The sequence below is a fragment of the Lissotriton vulgaris genome, chromosome 12 (genome assembly GCF_964263255.1).
Source record: "Lissotriton vulgaris chromosome 12, aLisVul1.2, whole genome shotgun sequence".
Classification (NCBI taxonomy): domain Eukaryota; kingdom Metazoa; phylum Chordata; class Amphibia; order Caudata; family Salamandridae; genus Lissotriton; species Lissotriton vulgaris.
This window is the reverse complement of record NC_141700.1, coordinates 777,675,696-777,689,993: the sequence shown is the minus strand read 5'-3', so window position 1 is coordinate 777,689,993 and position 14,298 is coordinate 777,675,696. Positions and strand designations below refer to the sequence as shown.

At 48.8% G+C, this 14,298-nt stretch overlaps 1 protein-coding gene across 2 annotated transcripts in view; it reads right to left on the bottom strand.

The window, feature by feature from the left end:
• The window catches only part of EPHB4 (EPH receptor B4), a 94,628-nt gene that overhangs the window by 37,042 nt on the left and 43,288 nt on the right, over positions 1-14,298 (bottom strand). For both annotated transcript variants that reach the window (XM_086946137.1, XM_086946138.1), the window contains exons 2-3: positions 11,596-11,663; positions 10,039-10,720 (exon numbers count right to left, since the gene is read on the bottom strand). In XM_086946137.1, coding sequence (XP_086802263.1) covers positions 10,039-10,720; positions 11,596-11,663 — 750 coding nt within the window. The remainder of the gene's footprint in view (positions 1-10,038; positions 10,721-11,595; positions 11,664-14,298) is intronic.

The following is a 14,298-nucleotide window of genomic DNA, read 5'->3' as shown; positions in this document are numbered from 1 at the left end:
CTCTTTCCAGCTCCTTCCTGCCTCTCCTCGCCCCTTCTGCTCTCTGCCTTCTTTGTTCCATCCCTCTCTATTTCTTCAAGCCACCCTATTCCTCCTGCTTTATCTTCCTTTCTCTCCCTAAACCCCTGCTGTCGGCATCTTCCGCCTCCCTGCCGTTTTCCTCCCTTCACTTATCTCCCATTTTCTCTCCTCCACCCACTCCCGCTCCAGCGCGCGCTCTTCTCCCGTGCCTATGTCTTCCTTTATTCCCTCGTGCCCCTTCACCCTCACCATTGCCACTCCCTTTTCTACCCTCCTTTCACTCATCCCTTCCCCCTCTAGTTCCCACCACTGCACCTCAGTTTAACTCCCTCCGACACTCTCCCTCCCCTCACCCCCTGCTTCCTCCCTGACCTCCCCACTCTCCTCTGCCTCCCCACCCCTACACTAGTCCTTCCTCTCTTTCCTGGCCCCTTCAAGGATCGCCGCTGGCTGGCCACGTGCCGCTGTGCTCTTCCTCACTGAGCCCGGGGGTCTGCTGACAGTGCACGGGGGGGGGGGGGCAGGGCCGTTTCTACTACTAGGCAAGACAAGGCGGCGGCCAAGGGCGGCAAAAAGGGGGAGGGCGGCAAAAAACATGAGTTTGGGAATATCTAATGCATTAATTCCTCTAGCCTGGATGACAGGGGGAGAGAGTGATGGTAGTAAAATGGAGGTGGCTGCAGTTTTCAATTCTCGCCATGGGCGGCAAAACACCTAGAAACGGCCCTGCACGGGGGGGGGGCAGGCTATGCAGCGGGAGGAGGGGGGGTTTGAAGGCTAGGGCTGATGGCACGGGGGGGGCAGAGGGGCTGTTGTGTGTATCAGCCTTCGGAATCTCCCCTTTTCAATGAAGGGGCCTGTGCACAGCAGTACCGCAGGCATGGGGGAGGGGGGGGGGGCGTCAAACCCCCCCCCCCCCCATGAACCCTTACCCCGCCTGACAGCAGCTGCTGCCTCACTTTAGAAACGGAGGGGGGGTCTGAAGGGCACGAGGCTGCTCTGGCCTGGACAACCCTATTGTCAGCTCTGAGGCAGCGCTGCGGGAACAATGTATGGGGGGGGTGCATCAGTGTTACCTTGGTCAACTCACGCTGATTCTGAGAAATCTCACATCACACAAGGAACAAGTGTCGCATGTGAGCCACGCCCACTCAGCAGGGGAGTGGTAGAGGTGTGTGTAGTGTGTAGCTGGTGTTACATTTAGGAGTACAGAGACGCACATGCATTACTAAAGTTTGAGGTGGTAGTCTCTGCCATTTACATTTTCCCACGAATGTTCACTCAGTTTACGTAGCCGTGCAGTTTTACTGATAAAACTCTATAGCGCAATAATTGTGTGAAAATCGGGTCTCAGCAAATATTTGGCACTTGCGCATGGACAAGTAAAGTGTCCTGATCTGTTCCAATCCTATTAAAGTCTTTGCTTCCATCACTCTTCAGCTTTACAAAAAAAGAGTTTCATTTTAACTTTATTAAGTGCTTATCTATTTTAAAATATTTGCTCAGTTCATTTAAATGTTTTTGCATTTTGTTTGTTAGAAAAAAGGACAACCTACAGCCTTTCCTTTGACACCAGCGAGATTGTCACATAGTTCACTTTACAAAATCCGCTCACTTTGCAGTAAAAGAAAAGTAAACGCCAATATTTTTTTTTTAATAGAAAAATAAGCAGCAATTTGTCAGAAGACACAGCCTGACACCCGAACTCTGCCTTTCAACACACAGCAAATGTGACAAGATAAAACATGGAACTGAAAGTCATCCTTAAGGCCCATTCACCTTTGGAACTCCAGCATGGTTAATTTGGGGGTGCTGCTTCACCCCCTACACACCCCTACTTCCAGCGCCCATGTCTCAGAGGACAATATCGGTGCACAAACAGGCATGGCTGAAGGGGTGCAGGGGACATGTTACAGTGGAAGACCATGGTAGAACCGCCAGTTAATGTATAGGTGATAACAGGACCAGAACAGCACATGAGGTTATGGTTTGTACCAGGTATAAGACACACAATTGATGGACGGAATGCAGAACAAATCAAAACATTCGCCCCCAGTCAAGAGATCTGGGTTAAATCCATCGTTCTTTTGCTCATCATGCCACCCCAGTTCAGACATGGCCATATGCAAATCAGTTTTAACCCTGTGCCTCATGGGAACAGTCCAGCCCGAACTGCCGAGCCAGGTCCTTCCTGGCCGGCAACAAGCATCCTGGGACTGGTTTCGGGGTTTCACCCCTCATCAGCCAGGCTAGCTTGATTCCAGTGACGCAGTGAGCTCAGTACCCACGTCTGGGCATAGCTGGCACACTTAGGGCGCGAAAGCAAAAGACACACAAATGATGGACGGAATGCAAAACAAATCAAAACATTCACCCTCAGTCAAGAGATCTGGGTTAAATCCAACATTCTTTTGTTTACCATGCCACCCAGTTTAGAGCTGGCCAGGTATAAACATTGGGTGAGGGGACGACAGCTCCACAGAAAGACCAGGCATCATGTGAACAGTGACAATACCCTCCCCACCCCCACACACACACTTGACTCCCTCCCCCCGATTGGGAGCCATTGGTGTTCTCCAATATCATGGATCACCAGACCATGATATGAGCAGTATCCTACCACTCTATTCATTGTGATCACGTGTGCACTGTGGCGGTGTGGCTCTCCCACCCCAGGAAGACTGCGAGTGTGTCTGTGGCACTCACTGACTCTCCGCAAGATGGAACTTCAGGCTCGGGGCTCTGTTCGTGTTCAGTGGTTCGGTGTTCGTACTCCATCGCAACTCACTAGGGTGCACCAGCTTCGGGTTCAGGCAGCGCACTGCTGCAACCGCATCGTCCTCGTGTGAGGTTGGTCATGCCAGCTGTAACAGACAGCGAAAACACCCAATAAAGATGGTTTAAATTAAAAAAAGGTTGTAGCTGAGCGTCTGCATTCCCTGGAGCTCTGGATCCTCCAGATCTCTTCAGCTTAGCAGCCAGTGGCCTGGAGTGGCGGCGTGAAGGGCCTTGTGGTGGACACGTGGCTGTGGCTTCAAAGGGAAGCCGATGAGTGTTGCGGGCACCAGGAGATATACTCATTCCTTGTGGCCCCTGAGACGAAGCGAGCTCCGGGCTACAGAGGGAGCTACCTTCAGAGGGGCGAGATGTGTTTTAGGAAGGAGGGTCAGCAGAGCACTCAAAGCACCAGTGATGGCACACGCATGTGAGATCTTCTATCCAATGAAGTGACACATTTCCCAGAGTAGACGCGGTTGAAAACCTGCATTTTCGGCCATGGCTTTTGACGAGGAAGATTTCTTGCAATTTGGCATAAAAGCTATGACGTCACTTTCAACAGATGTGATGTCATCCTTCTGTCTCATAAACAAAATAGGTTGTCTGGGAGCTACCCTTTCTATCAGGAAAAGGATTGGGTCAACAATAGCAAAAATTCAGAGTTCCTTCTCCTAGATTCACTATTAATTAGATCTTTAATTGGTCATAGGGTCTTCCCTAGAGGAGCAAGGGGGTTTGTAATGTTACAGTAGTTACCAAATTTACACTTCAATGAAAATGGTGCCCACAGGTATCAGCAAAGACATGAAACAATAGTGTTGTTGTATAAAAATATTGATCAATTATTTATTTAAAAAAACATAATAAAAACAAATTAGAATAAGTCACAACATGTACAAAATTACAAATTTATTCTAGGTTTTTACAAACGCAAAAAACATCCATCATTTTAAAAAGATTATTATTAAAACATCATATTGTCAATTATACAATGGTTTTTGTTAAAAATTACTGGGACATAGGAACGAAAAATGTCGACGCGGCGTTTCGGTGCCTCTTTATTTTGCACCTTCTTCAAGGACTCGTTCACGATTCAGTTATTCTACTCCAGGTGCGAACATCCTGGTGATATTTCTTGTACTTCAAATTGAACACGTTTCTTCCTGTGCTCACTGTCTTTCCTTATCTCTTATTTTCTTGTACAATTGTCTTTGGTTGAGCGTCACTTGTTTTGGAAAAGATTGGGGACACGCTTCAGTCCGGTCCGCTTTACTCTTGGTCTTTTGAGAGTAATGGAGGACGCCTCTGGGAGCTACCTTCTGATAATTTCATCCACCATTAACTCTGTATGGTTAGAATGAATACATTCCAAATTCCAAACAAGCCCAGGAAGGTGGAGGACGCCGTGCAGTTCAGCTATCCTTGACAGAGTGGACCGCTAATGTGATAAAAAAGCCCCACAAAGGTGAAGCTATAAGGAGAAAGAAATAAACTTAAGATGTATTCATTCTAACCATACAGAGTTAATGGTGGATGAAATTATCAGAAGGTAGCTCCCAGAGGCTCCCAGTAGCTCCTCCATTACTCTCAAAAGAACAAGAGTAAAGCGGACCGGACTGAAGCGTGTCCCCAATCTTTTCCAAAACAAGTGACGCTCAACCAAAGACAATTGTACAAGAAAATAAGAGATAAGGAAAGACAGTGAGCACAGGAAGAAACGTGTTCAATTTGAAGTACAAGAAATATCACCAGGATGTTCGCACCTGGAGTAGAATAACTGAATCGTGAACGAGTCCTTGAAGAAGGTGCAAAATAAAGAGGCACCGAAACGCCGCGTCGACATTTTTCGTTCCTATGTCCCAGTAATTTTTAACAAAAACCATTGTATAATTGACAGTATGATGTTTTAATAATAATCTTTTTAAAATGATGGATGTTTTTTGCGTTTGTAAAAACCTAGAATAAATTTGTAATTTTGTACATGTTGTGACTTATTCTAAATTGTTTTTATTATGTTTTTTTAAATAAATAATTGATCAATATTTTTATACAACAACACTATTGTTTCATGTCTTTGCTGATACCTGTGGGCACCATTTTCATTGAAGTGTAAATTTGGTAACTACTGTAACGTTACAAACCCCCTTGCTCCTCTAGGGAAGACCCTATGACCAATTAAAGATCTAATTAATAGTGAATCCAGGAGAAGGAACTCTGAATTTTTGCTATCCTTCTGTCTCATGACAGATGTGACATCTTTTCATGCTAGCAGGGTAACTATGTCATTTTTTTCTAGCAGCTAGCACCTTTGATGTCATTTCTCTAACCCTGGACAGATATCACGTCACTGCCTCGAGGCAGGATAGCTGAGATGTCCTTTCTCTATCGGAAGACAGATGTGCTGCTATTCCTCTGTTTCATGAACAGATGTCATGTCTCTTCACGAAGACCGGCCAGCTGTGATGTAATTTCTCTTAGAGAACAGAAGTGACGCCGTTTCTCTATCCCTGGACAATTATGACTTAAATGTCTCATGGCAGGACAGCTGTGACGTCACTCCTCAATGAGAGGTTAGCTGGGACGCCACTGCTCTATCGCACGCCAGATGTGATGTTATTTTCAGGTGGCAGGACAGATGTGATGTCATTTCTCTGAGAGAAGAACAGAAGTGACGCCGTTTCTCTATCCATGGACAAATGTGACATCAATGTCTCATGGTAGGGCAGCTGTGACTTCACTCTTGAATGAAAGGTTAGCTGTGACATCACTCCTCTAGGAGAGGTTATCTGGGACGCCACTTCTCTATCGCACACCAGATGTGATGTCATTTCCTTGCGGCAGGAAAGTTTGATGTTATGTTCTTGCGGCAGGAGCAGGTTTGGTGTAATGTTTAGTGTCGATTAACGGGACCCTTCCCAGGTGTGTGAACCTATGTCAGCACTTCAGGGACGTCCGGCTCGAGTGGAAGCATGGAGAGGGCGTGGCTTCATGCTGCTCATCAGGGGAGATACACGGAAGAGGGAGGCGGGATCGACCCAGGCACACGTCTGTCTCTGTGTTATCCCTCTCCCGCCGTGCGTACAACACTCCTTCTGTCGCGTTCTCTCCCCCCTTATAAGCACCTTGAAATTATAGCCTGGTACCATGTGGCGCTATCCACAGGTTCAGGCGATTGATTGTGCTGCTTCGATTTGGGATACTTCCTTTAAAATCTTTTACGTATAGGTGGTTACCAAAAGAAAAATCAAGTACTATCTGTAATTTGTGTAATGGTGGGGAGCAGGACTTGGAACATTTGTTGTTCACTTGCCCAAATGCGAAAGTGGTAAAGGCAAGAAAAAGGTTTTTTACAACCAATTTACACTAAATGTAGAATTAACTCTGTACAGGAATTGATCATTCTATGTGAGGCTCAGCCAAATGAGTTTGTCTGCCACAATCTATACAAATGTTTAAAACCTTTTTTAACTTTGTGTTAGAATGAAAACCTTTCTTTTTTAACAAAACTGTTTAAAAAGTGTATGTTATGTACTGAACATTTGTGGTTCTCGGTGGACAACTAAATAAAATAAAATTAACTTGACTTGACGCTATCCAAAGCTCCCCCTCCTCTCTGTGCGCCCCTCTCCTTCTAGCTCAATGTACGGCCTACTTGAGGCAGGTTTCTCTCTTCTCAGTGTGTCTACCGGACTGTACACATCCCCCCCCCCCCCCCCACCACAGTCTAACCTGCCCCTCTCTCATGGTCTCTTTCAGTCTCTCTCCCGTCTTCTTTCATAGCGCTCTCTCTCGTCGGTCTCCCTCACTCTCCCCTCCTCTCCCTTCTGTATACATCTCCCTCCGCCTCACCCCTCCCCCTCCCGCCCATTGTTCAAGCCAGCGCATTTCCCACCCTTCCCAGGGCGTTTCTGGGATTTAATTTTAGCTCCCCTCCCAGCCCCACCCCTTCGTTCCCCTCAGCCCGGAAGAAGAACCGTTTCCTTGGAGCTGGGAAAATCTGCAGATTAATGGGCGGTTTCTGAATTCTGTCTCACCTGCAACGTGTCCCCTCCCCCACTTCTAAGGGAATACCGCCCTGGAAGACAAGAAAGTGCCAAGGGGCCCATCCCTTCTCTGCCACCTCCCAAAAGCACAGAGAGGAAACAGGAGTCCAAATGCAAGTTCCAACAGAACTGCATAGAACTGGCAAGCTTCCTTAACAGCAAGCTTCCCTCACACAGAGGAGCCGAGACACACAGGAGTGCCTGGGCCCAGCAAGCTTCCCTCACACAGAGGAGCGGAGACACACAGGACAGCCTGGGCCCAGCAAGCTTCCCTCACACAGGAGGCGAGACACACAGGACAGCCTGGGCCCAGCAAGCTTCCCTCACACAGAGGAGCCGAGACACACAGGACAGCCTGGGGCCAGCAAGCTTCCCTCACACAGAGGAGTCGGGGCAACAGGACAGGCTGGGGCCAGCAAGCTTCTCTCACACAGGAGGCGAGACACACAGGACATCCTGGGCCCAGCAAGCTTCCCTCACACAGAGGAGCCGAGACGCACAGGACAGCCTGGGGCCAGCAAGCTTCCCTCACACAGAGGAGTCGGGGCAACAGGACAGGCTGGGGCCAGCAAGCTTCTCTCACACAGAGGAGCCGGGACACACAGGACAGCCTGGACCCAGCAAGCTTCTCTCACACAGGGGAGGCGAGACACACAGGACAGCCTGGGCCCAGCAAGCTTCCCTCACACAGAGGAGCCGAGACACACAGGACAGCCTGGGGCCAGCAAGCTTCCCTCACACAGAGGAGTCGGGGCAACAGGACAGGCTGGGGCCAGCAAGCTTCCCTCACACAGGACAGCCGGGGCACACACGGCAGCCTGGGGCCACCAAGCTTCTCTCACACAGAGGAGTAGGGGCACACAGGACAGTCTGAACACAGCAAGCTTCCCTCAGACAGAGGAGCCGGGGCACACAGAACAGTCTGAACACAGCAAGCTTCGCTCGCACAGGATGCGAGACACACAGGACAGCCTGGCCCAGCAGGCTTCCCTCACACAGAAGGCGAGACACACAGGACAGTCTGAACACAGCAAGCTTCCCTCACACAGAGGAGCCGGTGCACACAGGACAGTCTGAACACAGCAAGCTTCGCTCACACAGGATGCGAGACACACAGGACAGCCTGGCCCAGCAAGCTTCCCTCACACAGGAGGCGAGACACACAGGACAGTCTGAACACAGCAAGCTTCCCTCACACAGAGGAGCTGGGGCACACAGGACAGCCTGGGACCAGCAAGCTTCCCTCACACAGAAGAGCCGGGGCACACAAGACAGCCTGGGCCCAGCAAGCTTCTCTCACACAGGGGAAGCGAGACACACAGGACAGTCTGAACACAGCAAGCTTTGCTCACACAGGGGAGGCGAGACACACAGGACAGTCTGAGTCTGAACACAGCAAGCTTCGCTCACACAGGGGAGGCGAGACACACAGGACAGCCTGGGCCAGCAAGTGTCGCTCACACAGAGGAGCCGGGACACACAGGACAGCTTGGACCCAGCAAGCTTCCCTCACACAGAGGAGCCGGGGCTCACGAAACAGCCCCGGCCCAGGAAGCGTCCCTCACACAGAACATGCAGGAAACCAGAAGCTTCAGTCACATCAAACACACACAGAACAGTCTAGCACTGCAAGAGTTCTTCACACAGACTAGTCTGTCCACAGCAAGCTTCCATCACACAGGAAAATATGGAAACGGCAAGCTTTGTTCACACAAAAGAGCATGCACAGAGCAAGCTTCACTTATACAATAGTAGGCAACAGAAAATAAAGAAAAGGGCCTGCTTTCATCATAGATGAGTTTGGGCAGCAAAGACTCTCATTTGAAACAAAAAACAGGGCAGAAGTCTTCAGACAACATAGTAATCTTATCACATCTTTGCCCTCTAGCGGAATGACTTGGACAGGGCAGTGTTGCCCTAACAGCTAGAGCACTACAACGTTAAAAAAATAGAAAACACAAGACAAAGTGGGCAGGGAAGGTGTTGAGGAAATAAAACAGGTCAGCCATGCAAGCCTCCCTCTTACATAGAGCATAACTGCACAGCAGGCGCAGAGCAGCTCCTTTAGGGCAACTCTCCAAACCCATCTAGAAGCAAACAGAGCAAGCTTCCCTCACATAGAACAGCATGACCAGGGCAAGCTTCCCTCACGTAGAACAGCATGACCAGGGCAAGCTTCCCTCACATAGAACAGCATGACCAGGGCAAGCTTCCCTCACATAGAACAGCATGACCAGGGCAAGCTTCCCTCACATAGCTTCCCTCACATAGAACAGCATGACCAGGGCAAGCTTCCCTCACATAGAACAGCATGACCAGGGCAAGCTTCCCTCACATAGAACAGCATGACCAGGGCAAGCTTCCCTCACATAGAACAGCATGACCAGGGCAAGCCGACAGTACAGCCAGGGCAAGTCACATAATGGCCGGCTAAGATTCCTTAGCCAGACAACTGCAAGGGAGGACAGACTTCCTGTACAGAAAACAGCAGGGGTAACAAAAGCTTCCCTCCTGCAAACAGGACAAGTAAAGCAAGGGCCACGTCACTGAACCCTTTCCTCAAGGGCAAGTTTAGGTACTAGACAGCAGACCCATCCCTCAGGGTAGACAGATTTCAGCGACTTAATTGTACGACAACACACACACCCTTCGTAGCAGAAAGACCTTGCAGTATATAGTTGAAAGCAGCACAACTATCCCTCAGGTTACATATTTTGGACAGCTACAGCATCAGGCCCAAGGCAGCTTGGCTATCCCTCAAGTTACACAGACTTTGGACCACCACTGCAAGAGCATTTAGGATTCGATCTTGGACAGCAGATGTATCACTCAGGTTACACCGATTTTGGACCACCTCTGCAAGAGCATTTAGGATTAGATCTTGGACAGCAGATGTATCACTCAGGTTTCACCGATTTTGGACCACCTCTGCAAGAGCATTAGGATTAGATCTCAGACAGCAGAGCTATCCCTCAGCTGACACTTTACAGGCTTGGCCATCAGAGCTCTAATACAGATGTTGTAGTCAGTAGGCGAGTACAGGAGATATTCGTCAGGTCACACAAATCTTATTGACGGAGCCTTTGCACAAGAGTAGCTTTTGGTTTCATCTGAGGGCATATTTTTACTGCCGCTCCATTTAACCCCCCCCAACGTTATCCATCCTCAAGACCCAAAAGCCTCCTCTCTGTCCTACCTTTGCACTTGGTGTTCTCCTCAGCAGCCTCGAAGCCAGGTGCACAGGTGCAGTCGGTCATGGGCGGCTCGGCCCACTGCCCATCCTCGCGGCAGTACATGCCAACAGGCATGGTGGACAGCTTGACGGTGTTGACTATGCAGCGGCCAGTCACCTGCTCCACCAGCCCACGCGGCACGGTTTCCTCGAAGAAGGTGAAGTTGACTGTGATGGCGGGACACTTCTTGTAGAAGACGCGGATAGACAGCAGTGCCATGCAGGACCCCTGGTCCTGGAAGGCCAGGTAGAGGCCTGCCTTCGACAATGGTCCCACCCGCAGCGTCTTGATGTTCACCTTGCCTGAGGCCTCCGCGCCTGCGCGCTTGCGGGTCAAGAAGTCGGCAGCCACCGTGTCCACCTTAATGTAAGGGTTCTCCATCCAACCAGGGAAGGTGGGCGTGGCCAAATCAGAGTCGGCTTCATAGTGGAAAAGGTTGAAGGTCTCCTTGCATGAGAGCGTCACCTTAGGGATGGACGAGCACTCCAGCATGGTGAACTTGACCTCAACGTAAAGCTGCGTTGCGCCGCTCCGGGGTATATAGGTGGTGCGCAGCCAGTTGTTCTGGTTCTGCCTCTGCACGTTGCAGATCTCATACGTCCGCACACTGGCCGCTTCCTCGTCCCGACCGCTCATCTCCTCCCACTGTGGACAAAGAAGGAGAAAGGTGGTTAGGAACCCGCGTGTATCAGGAACACTGGTGGACAGTGGACACTTTCTGGGCAGATCTACCTTCACTGACTCTACCGTTGAATCTTTACGAAATATGGGGGCGTGTTTTCCTAAAGACCAGTCTATGATGAAGGTACTGTCTGGGAAAACATTTACTAAGCTCCTCTAGGTCTTGTTGACATTATGAACACACTAGAAGGAACTTCAACCCATGCAACTGGCAGAAACCCAAGAGAGGCTTCCAGCAACTTTGGGGGACATAATTATGGGGCCTGCAAGTCCATGAGGCAGAGCGGGAATACAGTTTAAGCCCGCTTCGTGCACTTGATGCATGAAGTAGGATATGTTCTATACATGCCCAATCTTCATGCTTTTTACTCTGTGTCTTGGCGTCATTTAACGTAGACTAACCTATGTATCCATCCATAGCTTGTTAAAGACAAAAGGAAGTACCTCATATAGGTCAACAACAAAAACAATATGGAGGTTATCGGGGTGCAAGGGCTGAGCTGCAAAGGACTCTGGGCGTATTATCTTGAACTGGAGATGGATGAAGGCTGCTACCCCACTGGAGGCATTTTTAAAAAGTTTATCTTACCTCGAACAGGACACCGAGATCTTTCTAACCTGTGCCGTACGCTACACTCTTATTCCGGACCACAGAAAGTGGCTTCCTCATGCTTCAGACTTCTATGGCTTTCTTTCTTCTCCAGACAAAAGTCAGATCTCTCCTATTGGCCTCAAAGAATGGGCTGGCCTGTTACTGACTCCAGACTGACGCCCCTACATGCTAGCCCTCAAGCCATCAGTTTACTAAAGTTCAACACTTCATGCCCAACAACACTCACCCCGTCCGCTTTGGGGTAGGTCTCCCACCTCAGGTCGGCTGTTGCCAGCTTGGTGTTCATGAGAGTTTCTGGAAGGAAAAAAGAGGAAAGGTTAGAGGGCAAAGTTTACAAGCAATGTCACTGTAGTCACAGACTGCTCTTTGTACAATACAGTTTCCATTCCTGCACACTGCAATACAAAGACACAGGACACTTCTTCTAAACCCCTCCCCCTCCCATGTATGTCCAGATCTGAACAACAAATCACTGCAGATCCATGCAAGAAAGACTGTCAAAAACATCACCAAAATGGCCAGCCAGATAGTTCTAATACTGCAGGCTCATTGCAAACAAAGATGGCTGACAAGATTGTGTTCTGCTAAGATGGCTGCCAAGACATTTGCTAAAAATAGTGCCCATTAAACTCCTCAAAAAATATGGTTGAAAAGACAAACACAAACTACAGTAACAACCCAAAAACACAAACCCACACAGGTGACAGTTAACATAGTCAGCATTATAGCAGTGAACAACACGCCTGGATAAAATGAATGCACCAAGATTCTTGCCAACGGAGAGAAAAGTAAAGCTACTCAACAGTAAAGACCTTCAACAAGATTCTTGCCAACTGTGATGGGCAGAAAAATACTTGAAAAAAGCAAATAGCCATCAAGACCTTCAGCAGTAAAGATTGACGCCATCAATTCCATCAGCAATAAAGATGCCACAATCAAAACGATCAGACGCAAAGATGGCCGCCATCAAGTGCATCAGCAGTAAAGATGGCCGCCATCAAGTGCATCAGCAATAAAGATGTCACTATCAAAACCATCAGACGCAAAGATGGCCGCCATCAAGTGCATCAGCAGTTAAGATGGCCGCCATCAAGTGTATCAGCAATAAAGATGCCACTATCAAAACCATCAGACGCAAAGATGGCCGCCATCAAGTGCATCAGCAGTAAAGATGGTCGCCATCAAGTGCATCAGCAATAAAGATGCCATTATCAAAACGATCAGACGCAAAGATGGCCGCCATCAAGTGCATCAGCAGTAAAGATGGCCGCCATCAAGTGCATCAGCAGTGAAGATGGCCGCCATCAAGCCCATCGGACGTAAAGATGGCTGCCAAGTTCCTCACTAACCAAGATAGATGCCAGGACTTTAAAAATTATAGACACTATACACTTTGTTTTCCTAGAAACAGAGAACTTGTCGGAACCCTTTGCCCCCAGAAACTGGCTTTAGCCTATGGAACTGGTGTATTGTTCCATAGTTGACCTGGGAGATAATGAGAGATAAGAGACTGATCAATTATCAAAAGCAATAAGTGGATGAGGCACTGTGTCAGTGACTGCAGAACCAAAGACTTGCTGGTGCTGGGCACATGGGAACCGCTCACCATCGACAACTGTCCCGAGTGCCGAGAAAACCTTTCAAGAAGGTTCTTATACACAAATAGGTAAGTCTATGTGCTCCAATGGTATGGGCTGGCCCTGCCTGGGCCCAGAACCTCAGTCGCACCTGCGTTCAGAAGCCGGAGCCTACAAGGTAACTGCTTTCCATCCGTGCCAGCCCACCAACAGGGGCCTCTACCTGAACACCCAGGCACTTTACACTAACAAAGTTTGCATGAACATTTGCATGTGTTCTCTTTGCTTAAAAGGCAGAGCTGTGCACAAACACCTGCCCAGAGGGGTTCACAGACAGAGGAGATTCCTCTGTTTGCCACAAACTTTGTACACACTGTTTCTTAGCAGCAATGGGGAAAGCAAACCAGCCATCTGACACATGTACACAACCCAACAACACACTCCCAAGCACAACAAAACCTGGCAAACCCCTGTCTGGATGACACGACCAGGCTGATCTGTGCAAAATGGAAGTTAGTGGGGTGTATCATCGCCTCACGTGCAAGTTCTAAGATCTGCGAAGACAGAAGGACTGAAATCCCTTTTAAAGAGTCCCAGGCTTGTTAAACAAGATATGTCACTAGAGGCACAGGCACTTTTCCAGAGGGAAAAAAAAAACATGATCTTCATTAGCTCTGGGTTTATTTTATGGAGGTTCAAGATGTTCCACTAAGTGTCCAATAGCGATTTTCTGAATATTTACATCTGAACAGCCCCAGGGAACCAAGGAACCGGATTTAAGACCCTTTTAACAGCAGACAGAAGCCACAGAGGGTGGCACGGGGGCTTAGAGTGACAGTACATCAGTTCAAAGGGAGAATCTTCCGTGATGACGTCAAAAAGCTACTTTTAAAAAGGTGTTGCCCCTGCTGGGCCAAGCATTGCAATTGTAGGACAATGGAGGGCGCCTGGCAGCCATTTTGAGTGAGGCAGGAAAACAGGATTCCAAGGCTCAACTCCCGGATCACCCGGCAGCACTTTTACATTTGTATACACAGGTGAAGCGCTTCAAGCGCAACGACCAGAATGTCAGAGACCCTGTACCAAGGCGCTGTAGCAACAGGGGGCTTCTAACTAGGGGCCGTAATTACAGAGATGCATGTTTGGGAGTAAGGCATCGAGGCAAAGAAATTCTGAGTCCCAGTACTCGGTACCAATTAGTTAGTGAGTGACTGGAACACCTATTCTTCACGGCGCTTAGAAAAGGCAATATGGCGCTGTGTGAAGCGATATGACCGAGTTAGTACTAAACATTATAAAAATGATTGGTGCCAGCTTGCTTCATGTTCTGAAGAAAAGATCCAACCATGAAA